This window comes from Hydra viridissima, unplaced genomic scaffold (genome assembly GCF_058129835.1).
Source record: "Hydra viridissima isolate aposymbiotic clone 2 unplaced genomic scaffold, HvirCarnegie_v1 scaffold_9, whole genome shotgun sequence".
In the NCBI taxonomy this organism is placed as follows: domain Eukaryota; kingdom Metazoa; phylum Cnidaria; class Hydrozoa; order Anthoathecata; family Hydridae; genus Hydra; species Hydra viridissima.
In genome coordinates, this window is record NW_028324308.1 from 17375496 (window position 1) to 17386018 (window position 10523).

The 10523-nt window shown below is 29.3% G+C and overlaps 1 protein-coding gene and 1 pseudogene across 3 annotated transcripts; one reads left to right on the forward strand and one right to left on the reverse strand.

Annotated features, from left to right (window-relative positions):
• The window catches only part of LOC149884326 (uncharacterized), a 395582-nt pseudogene that overhangs the window by 284823 nt on the left and 100236 nt on the right, over positions 1-10523 (forward strand).
• LOC149884339 (uncharacterized) lies at positions 3308-6472 on the reverse strand. Of its 3 annotated transcripts, none has more exons than XM_090098996.1 (3): positions 5672-6472; positions 5387-5470; positions 3308-5147 (listed from the first exon to the last, which is right to left on the reverse strand). In XM_090098996.1, exons 1-3 carry the CDS (start codon positions 5806-5808, stop codon positions 4931-4933), a joined length of 438 nt encoding a protein of 145 aa, XP_089955122.1. In that variant the 5' UTR covers positions 5809-6472; the 3' UTR covers positions 3308-4930. The 3 variants fall into 3 exon arrangements, with proteins under 3 accessions (XP_089955122.1, XP_089955121.1, XP_089955120.1); XM_090098995.1 differs by having other exon boundaries at positions 5387-5473; positions 5672-6467; XM_090098994.1 differs by lacking the exon at positions 5672-6472 and having other exon boundaries at positions 5387-5469.

Genomic DNA, 10523 nt, shown 5'->3' on the forward strand with positions numbered 1-10523 from the left:
AGTCTTACTTTAAGGAAACAATACTTCTTCCCAAGTAACAATGTTCATGTGGCCCGAAAACGGTCCGGTTCTGGCTGCAAAGCATAACTAAGCCTGGCTTAACAAACCTGGCGCAGTACCGCCATGCACATCAACCTTAATATGGTCCGGTGCTGGCTGGCCATTGCAGACTCTTAAAAGTCCATTGCAGCTCCACAGATTCACCAGAGCAGAGTCAGTGACGGGCCACAAACAGTAATCGCTAGTACTATAAAGCTCCTCTTCATCAGTTATATATAGTATACTCACATCAATCGAAAATCGAAATAAAGTTTTAGACTTCAAATTTATTTTAATTAGATTATTAAAATCTTCCAACTTCAAGTTTTAATCTTTAAATAATCCTGATTAAAAGAATAGAGAACATACTGTTAACACGCTCTTTTTTTTTCTTGATTTGTAAATTAAAAACAAAGTAAATATAAATTGCTTTGCCTCATCAAAATAAAGCCAAATTCAACGAACAAATGTTATTTATAAATCCTATAAAAAAGAACTCATTAAGAAAAATAATAAACTAATTTTGACTTAACTTTTGTAATATATATAATATAATTACAATATATAATGAAAATTATTATATAAAAAAATCAGAAAGATATGTTTTATAAGGGGCTTCCTATAAACTTTTTATTATTAATAAACTGTTTGTGTCATCATCAAAATTCTTTTAAGAAATATTTAGAACTAAAATGTAAAGTTAACCTATGTACATATTTTATAAAGGGTTACAGTTAGAGTAACAACACTCCCAACAATTGGTATTTAAAAATGTTTAAAACTATTCATATCAGCCGACTTTTTTATGACTGCTTTCTGTCACCGTTGCGATCAGAAGCTCCTGCCAAATAGTGAGCAACGGCTTTTTGGATATCACTTTCGGATGCATCTTTGGTTGGTGGATTTTTTATTAATACTCCTGTGAATATACATCGTTCTTTGTAGTTGAATACAACACATTACTTATTTACTAAACATAATACAAAAAAAATAGATTTCCTACTTTACATAACAAGTAAGCACTTCAAGTCGCGAAACGGTTTTTATAAAACCTCTCTAGTACTACTGCAGTTTCTATCCTCCCTTTTTTATGATTGGTTATGATATAGAATTTTATGCTGATTCAGAAAAATATGAAAACATATACCTAAAAATCAACAGAAAGTGCTCTAATTCGAAGACGAAGTTTTAAAAAATCTCAAGATGGCTGCAGAGTCAACAAACAGTTATGAAAATTAAGAAAGCAATGATAATCAAGTTTTATATATTAAGCTCAAATATTGATTATTATATAACTTTCAAATAAAATTGCTTTTTTTTTTGTTTTATATAAGATTATTTTCATATAAATAACGGAATATTATGTATTTACGTAAATTTCAAAAACAAATATTTTTTATTTAACAAAACACATTTTTACAATAACTTGTTGTATATTAGCTTTCTGTTTTTCGTTTTTTCGAATAAATATAGTAAAACAAAATAAAAATTCTCAGTAAAACTAAATAGAAATTTTAATTTCAGTTTATTTAATTGTAGTAAAGAAAAAGTATTTGTTTGCTTGTGAAGAAATCTCAAATTCCAAGTAATTAGCATTCGTCATATAATTTATGTAACTTTTATTTCTTAACTACCCAATGCTGTGTGCTAGAAGGTTAATAACACAACTGCGTGCTAGAAGTGTGCATTGAAGGTTAATAACACAAGTGCGTAGTAGGCAGTAGAGTTTCTTTTTAAGATAAAAGTTTTCTATGCATTAGTTTTTCAGAAAAGTAGTACAAAGTTATAAATGCTACATGAACTATTAGCTGAGGGGTAAAAACACACACCTCAGAGGTTCCTTTTAGACTCATTTGGTTGTATAAAGTTTTTATAAATAAATAATTTATATATACAGTGCCAACAACATAAATAGCACACTTTCATGACCGGTTTTACTTTTTGATACCAATTTTTTTGTATTTATATCAATTGCTGTTATTTTTTATAACATCAGCAACGTTTTTACTTTTAAAAAAATTTAAATTCTTTTATTACATCAAAAGATAATCATTCTATTCAATATTAAAAGGATATTCTTGTAATTCATTTAGCAAAAAAAAAAAAAAAAATTCATTATCTATGAACTTTCGAGGACAAGTACAAGCATTTCGAGATCTAGTGTAGAACAATTCTGAAATAGCTCTAAGATTGGTTTGTTCTCGCAAGAAGTTTATCAATGCTGTTAATTAATTTAACGATACTGCTTCATTAAGAAACAAAAAATGAAAGCCTCGCGAACGAAAGACAACCAACAGAGGAAACGCAGCCATAGACCGTATCGCTTCGCTGAATCCTTTGTTAGCGCACCAAAAATTAAATAATAATTTGCTCAAAATTTAAAACTTGATCTATCTGCCAGCACTGTTAAAAGTCGCGAAAATAAAAAACGTAATTTTGTCAGCCGTTTGAAGTTTGCAAAACAGCACGTACACAAGGATTAACGTTTTTGGCGAAATGTGCTTTGGGCTGACGAGTCTAGATTTAATCGCTTAGGATCCGACGGAAAACAATATGTTCATCGTTCCCAAAACCAAGAACTCAGCCTTCGGTATACTCTTAAGACCGTAAACCATGGTGGTGGCAATGTGATAGTTTGGGGCAGTTTTTCATGGAGTTGTGTGGGCCCGTTGTAGAGAATTTAAGGGACGATTGATCAACACGTGTAAAAAGAAATACTAGAAACTATCATTTTGCTATATGCCGAGGAAAATCTTCTTTTGGTTTGGAAATTCCAACACGACAGCGACCCTCAGCACACCACCAAATGCGTTAAATGTGGTTTAACGCTAACAAGATTGATATTTTGGAGGGGCACCCAAAGTCACCAGGCCTAAGTCCGGTAGAAAATTTGTGGGAGGAAATTGATAGAAACCTATACTGGTCAACTGCAACAATTATGAGAATTATAGGGTTCTATGTGATGTTTTTTTAGTTTAGAGAAAATCGACTTTAAACTTTAGTATCCTCTTCCCATGGAAACGTTAATAGAATTTCGGACAAATTTTTGTCCAAAATGATTGTATACTTTCTCTAATGCTATAACTAAGTTAAAAAGGAATTAGATGAAATATTTTGTAAACTAAGCAATGTTTTCGATTTCAGTTAGAACGTTTTCTACAATAGTGACGTATTTTTTGTTAGAATTAAAAGGTTCTACAAGAAATATTTGTGGGATATAGGCCATATTTAAGAAAAAACATAAAGCAAGAGACAACATTAAAAAACTAAAACATTGACTATTTTATTAATAATAAGAAAAAATAAGAATATCTGAAAAAATAAAGTTTAGGTATTTAAATATTTTAACAAATTTTTATAACATTTTCATATATTCCTTATAAATTTTAGCATGTCTTTCAAATCATTCTTTTTTTTTTTCTGTAATGGCACTTTGATTAAACTTGAAAAGAATACCTGGTTTAGGCAAAGTAAACATAATATTCTTTTTAACTTCTTTATCTTTTTTTCTAGTATATTTCTCAGGTGGCTTTACATTGGTTGTATGAAACATTTTATTTGAATAAGAAACTTTATACCTAACAAGAGGTGCACATTTAATTTGGAGTGATGTTATATTTGAAAATGGCACTTTTTAAAATAAAAATTTGTTTACAACATTTTGAAAATCTTTAAAATCCTCTGACTGCATTTGAATAATTGTGAATGGTTTTTTCCTGTTTACTGTAAGTAAAAGTCTCATTAATGAAATTGGTGAGTAAAATTCAGAAGACTGCAGTGTTTTTTCAATTTGACTGTGCATGTTATCAACATCCTGAACTGCAGAATGACCTGGTACACTGTACTTCATTGTAATATCTTCAACTAGTCGGTGCTGAGTCAGAAAATTAATCATGGCAGTTGTCATAATTGAGTTGCGGTTTTGAGGAACACAACTATCACTCCAAGTAATGTAATGTTTAGCTTCAGGAAATGTTTTTGCAACATCATCAAAAATTTTAATAAGTCCGCTTGCAAGATCATTACCTGTTCTTCGTGAAGTTACTTCTGGCCAAACAACACAGTACCTCTTAATAGTTTTGTTAGATTTAGCAGGTGCTGTCAGATTGTAAACGTTTAGTTTTCTTTTGTAGAAAAAGCTACTTATTTCAGCTTTCAGACACTGAACAACATTTTGAAGATCAAAACTAATTACTACTAAATCAACCAGCTCATTGTTATGGCCATATGTTTTTTCTTCACGCATTGCTATTTTTTCCTGCAAATGAACTTGCTGTACCTCTTCCATAGTGTTATCAAGTTTATTATTTTCTTTTGCTACTTTATAGGCTTCACAAGCATTACACCTGTCCTTTTTTGGTTTATGGAAACTTAAATTAAACTGAGTATTAAATATAAATCTAAAGTAAGACTCTTTAACTTTTTTTGCTTCTTCCTCACTATTCGTTTCGATGTACAGCTGATACATCTTTTTTAAATTCAAATTTGAGGGTAAGTACTGTCGGGTGCTTGAAGACCTGCAATAGTGAATATCAACTGTTGGAAATGAACTTGTGAAGTGAATTAATTTATTTTTTATTTCATCTGTAACCACTCTTTTAGTATGCTTACCCCTCAAATCTGCTTTTGGCGTACCAGTCAACGGATCCTTCTTTTCATGCACATTGTAAATAATTTTTTGACTAATACATGGTGTTTGTATCCAAAAAGTTTTGAAAACTCTGATTTCTTCATTTGCTACAACAAAAAAATCTTGAAAGGAATAATGTCTTCTTGAAAAACCTTCTTTAGTCTGACGAGCTGTTATATTACGTCTTGTATAACTTAAAATGAAAAAGTTTTGCCTATCTTTGTCCATATTGTAGTATGACTGTTTAATAAAAATTCTCTGCTAAAAGGTAAGTTTAGCGTTGCATTTATACTTGCAGTTTTCTTTACATGTTTTTAAAATCTTTTTTGATGAAATTATATTTTTAGTACTGCTAACATAAGACTCTCCAGACTGGCATAATTTCTTACGTTTATTCATTTTCCATTTTTCTGGTTGTCTCGATCTCTTTTTATTTGTTTTTTTACTACTTGTTACAAGAAGACCATCTTTACCAAACCTATAAAAGATATTATAATGTAGAAAAGACAAAATTTTGAAAATTAAATAAACATTGAGATTATAAAAAGTAACCTTTGCAATCAAGAAAACATAGTTTTGGCAATAATCTTGAGTATTAAGTTATAAATTACACATAAATGACAAAAACACAATATAAAAATACCAATATAGTAATACATCAGATAAAATTGTTATGGGAAAGGTGTACTCTTAATGATTCTTTTTATTTTAACTTACCTTGCTTTTTCCGTTTGATTATCTGGATGCTGTGGAGACAAAGAAGATTCCAGAGAACAAACAACGGTGTTGAACGAAATACCTCTACTATATAACAGAATGACATACAGTTAATGAATATAGAAAAAAAATAAAACTTAAAAACATTACAAAAAAAAATAAATTTGTACTTTATTCGGTAAAAAATTATAAGATTATTCAAATTTAAGCATTTGTGGTCTAAATTCGATCTCTATTTGTTTATAAGTAAACGTTGTAATTAAATTAAATTTATAAAAACTTTACTTATTTGACTCTTCACTATTGCAATTTTCATCATTTAAATCATCATTTATATTGGATGAAATATTCTGATTAAAGTCTTCATTAATTGCATTTAAAACATCTTGCAAAGATAATTTCTTATTTTTGCGAGCAGCCATCTTTTATTTAAAACTTGAAATAAATTGGTTGTTTATGCCAATAGAACCTTCTAGCACAAACAATTTCTGAGGAACTTTATAATTCTGAACGATTGCTACAAAACCCTGCGTTGCAATCGGAACTTTTATCAAAAACTTGTTCAAGTCTGGAGATTTTTATAAAGGGTTTTAACAGATGATAGATATTGTCTACACCATCATGATTATGTTTACAACTCATTTTTTTCCAAAATGTCAGTTAGAACCCTATAATTTTCATGCGACGAAATTTAGACCAAATTTGGATTGAAATAAAGGCTGCTTGGGACGCCATTACGTCTAAATGATGCCAAAAATTGATCTTGTCAATGAGCTGTCGTTGTCAAGCAGTTATTGACTCAAAAGGTTACCCCACCAAATATTAATTTACCTCTAATTCAGATTTTTTAACTATTTATACAAAAAAACTCCATGACTTTGGTAGCGAAATGACAAAATAATAATTTTGTACAGGGTGTGCTATTTAAATTGTCCCCTTAATTTTTACTTCTAAATCATTTATAGGGTTTTTTTAACTAAGTTACTTTCTTTTCTTACTCGGTATGTTATTTTCTAAATATAATATTTTATTAGGCTAAAAAAGTTTAAATCTCAAAAACTCATATTTCTGAATAATATATTATTACATATTGAACTTCATATTTTTCTGAAATTATTTTAGTAGAAATAAATGGTTATCAGTTATAGCTGCACACTGCTTCAATTTAGAGGTTTTAGGTTGACCTAAATGGTACTCAAGATGTTTCAAAAGATATCAATACTTTGGGTGGGCATGAGATATATTCCATTGAAAACAAAATAAAAAGCGTTCCTTTTTTGGATTTATACACTTTTTTAAATAATCGCTTTGCAAAAGAAATTTTAACTCAGTAGCGGATCATGCGTTTTTTGGTGTTTTAGATACCAAATTATAAACATAGAGTAAACTCCAAATATTTATATGTTTATACTAGTGTCAACACAAGGAAGTTTTGTCAAAATATCAAAATATTTGGAGCCTGGGAACTAAAAAGCCCTTTAAATCTTGCCCCCTGCCCTAAAGTGGAGAGCAACAAGTTCATAATTTTTGTTATAAACTATTCTTAACTAAATTCATATTAATTTAAAAATTTCAAATTTTATGAAAAAATCTTTTATAGTTCAAGAATTATGTCAATCTTAAAATTGTAACCCCCTCAAATATAGGGGGGTTAAAACTTTAAATGGCCATCATTTTTGAACGCTATAAAATTATTGCACAAAATTTAAAATTTTTTATAAATAATGACCTTATTAAAAATTATAATAATGACCTTATTAAAAATTATAATAATGACCTTAGTTAAGAATAGTAAAAATTTTTTTTTTCTTACTCGTTGCTCCCACGTTTGGGGCAAGGGGGGCAAAAAATTAGGGTTGTTACTGTTCCCAGGCTCCAATTAACCCAATAATATGCAAAACATCCTTATTTGACATAAACATAAACATATAAATGTTTGGATTTTATCTTATGTTTGGAAGTTAGCTTTCTCAGACAAAACAAAAACACAGAATCCACCCTCTGTCTCAACTATATAAAAATGCCTTTGTTGTTATTTTTAGCTTTATTTTACACCTGAAAAGGTCTCTGCATTAGAACTGTTTGAAAATTTACTTTGCATTTAGATATTTATATAAAAATTATACTAAAGATTCATTAAAAAAACTCCCATTATTGTGTCGAAATGAGCTTAACAAGACAAAGGTTACATAAAGAAAACAGGAATATAGTTTGTTTCTGCTGTCTAAATAAAGACGTAAAATATCATAAATTAGAAAATAACCCAGCTCTACAAGAACTCATTATTCTATATGTGGATCCAGGCTTTTGTTTGGAAATCAATTCTCTACCATCTGAAGTTTGTTCAACTTGTAAAAAATGTCTTCATTTAAAAAAGGTTAAATAAAAGTTTCCCCGTAAGCAAGCCCACCTAGAGCCGATTGTAGGCAACCTCACTTCGGTCCTAAGTGTGTCTGGTGTTTGGTTTTTTTGCGGGACCAATATGGGCAAACACAATTAACAAATAGTGAGCACAACTTTACGGAACCGGTCTGGTTTTAATATGGGCTTCCCATATATAAATTTAGAAGTGGGCAAGTCCACATAAGGCCTATTATAGGCTGACTTATATAGGTCATAAGTGTGTTTGATAGTTGGTTTATTTATGGGACCAATGCACAGTGGGCCAGAATTCACTTTTACTGGACAAAATTCGTAACTAATTTAGTATTAGAGCTATATTCACTAAAATTAGTATGAGTACTAATATGATGTCTGCGCTTTTTATGAAGGTAATATTTTTTTATTTCGTTACTATGGATACCTTTTTTTACTTAGCAACAACCTATATTTGTCATCTGCAGATATTTTATAAGTGCTATATTCACTAAATTTGTCATGAGTACCAATATGAGATCACACTTCTTACAAAAGTGATAATTTTTTAAATTTAGTTGCTATGGATACTTATATTGCTTAGTTTCCGGATACTCTCCTTAGTTACAAAGTGGTAAATTGATATTTGAATATTTTATCGGATTTTTGTCCCACCTATATTGAATAACAATTGAGTATTTAGGTAAATAATGTTTTAGGAATAATAAAAGCAAAAATAGTGCAAGAAAACATTGTCAACTTTAAATTGCATCAAAAAATTATAAAACAATAATATCGTTTGAACCTTCCCATCAATCATTGTATGTTCAATACAAATTACTTCAATAAAAGATCTACAAACCTCAAATAAAATCATTCCCAAGCTTTCTATCTCACTTTTAATGTACTGATCTTCTTCAATCACAGATTCCTTGGATTCCATTTTGTATGCAAATCTTATGGGTCTACAATTGCCTGTGGAGGACGGCTTTTGATTTTTCCAAATAGGCACCTTTTCGTTGCTGGTGTTAAATCCAGTCAAATCTAATGGTACTAGACAAGTAATAAATAATGATTCTTCACGCTTTAAATCTCTGTTAATGTCGGGTTCTGATAAAACTTGTTTATAAATACTTTAGCCATTAGCACCATCAAAACCAGCCTTACACGTTAGTGTCATTGTTTTTATTGCTTTGTCGTTCAATATCAAGTGCCTTAGCACAGGTTCCCGAACTGCACAGATTCTTATCAAAGTATAAATTATTAAATCTTTTAAAGGAACTGAAGCTGAATAGTCCTCCACTGTTATATTTGCAGGATAACATTTCAATTTTGCATCTCTGACATCATTGTAAGCAGGGTAAATGTTATATTCTTTCTCCAAGGCTCCGCTTCTAACCAATTGATAGGAAGCTTTTGTCAGACTTGCATCAATTAATAAAGCCAGTGCTTCGTCTGCTGAATATTTAGTTGCTTTATCTGTATTTGAAATATTTAAAACGTTCTTGGCAGCAATAATAATAGATTCATCTCTAAATTTTTTATTAGCAGCAAAAAATAATTCATTGGATGAATGAGATTCACTTAAACAAGATACACGCCGTTTTTTAGTTTTATTAGAACTATTATCAAATGCAACTGGTTTTCGACCACGTCTACTTGCAGTTGGTTCATTGTCTTTTTTTCTGACAATTAAATATTCATTAAGCCAGCTCACAAACTTCTTTTCAAAATTTTTGACAGTATAGTTTGCAGATTTCCACTTTTTTTTATACAAGTAAACAAATCGTTGAACAGCATGTCTAAAATCAACGTCTTTAAAATCAGCAAATTTTGGCTGAATAAATTTTAATATATCTTTAGAAATATATTGTTTTGAAATACTAAGATTGTTTTTTAGGAGAAAATTATGAATGTCTAAGTTTAATAAAACCATATCTAAATTATTATTGTAACAAGTATTTTGTATTTAAAAGTTTAATGTTATAATATATATGCCGTCCGGACTACTAATACTTGTTATTAATTAAGTTACTACAAGTGCTAGTAATTAAAATTAAAAGTAATTAAATTACTGTTAGTGTTAGTAATTAAATTACTAACAACTACCGAAAATATGTTGTTGCTATGCTATGCAAAGTAAGGTATCCTTACTAACCAAAAAAAATAATCTCATAAGAATTGTGAATCTCATTTTAATACATACCCCCAATATTGTGTACTTAGCGCATGTAAAATACTGTTAAAACAACGTTAATGTAAAAATGAGTTGTTGCCATGCAAAATTTAGTACCATAGCAACCAAGTTAAAACATATATAAAATCTGAACGGGGATTTAAGGGGACGAGCAATCAATTAAAACTCAATTGAAGAATCATATAGATCAAATAAATATAAGATAGCACATGGCAAATTGTGGTAATTATTAGTTATAGTGCGGCAAAAAACAAATTTCTTAAGGAATTTTTTTTTTTAATCTGTGATTTTCAAAGTATAACTGAGATAACATGCTATGACAAATTTATTTCACACATTTGGTTTTTCTTATCTCTATATACTCTAGAATAACATGTACTAATTTTTTGTTTCAAAAACGTAGATGTAATTGAAATATAACACAACGTTGATATCATCGTTAATTACTTATTTAAAATTTTTTTTTTTTTTTTTTTAATTTCAATATTCAAATGCTTAGAGTCCTGGTAACTAAGGGATTTAATATAAATAAGTTATCAATAAATTTCTCCTAATATATATAGATACTAAAATTAAATAAGTTTT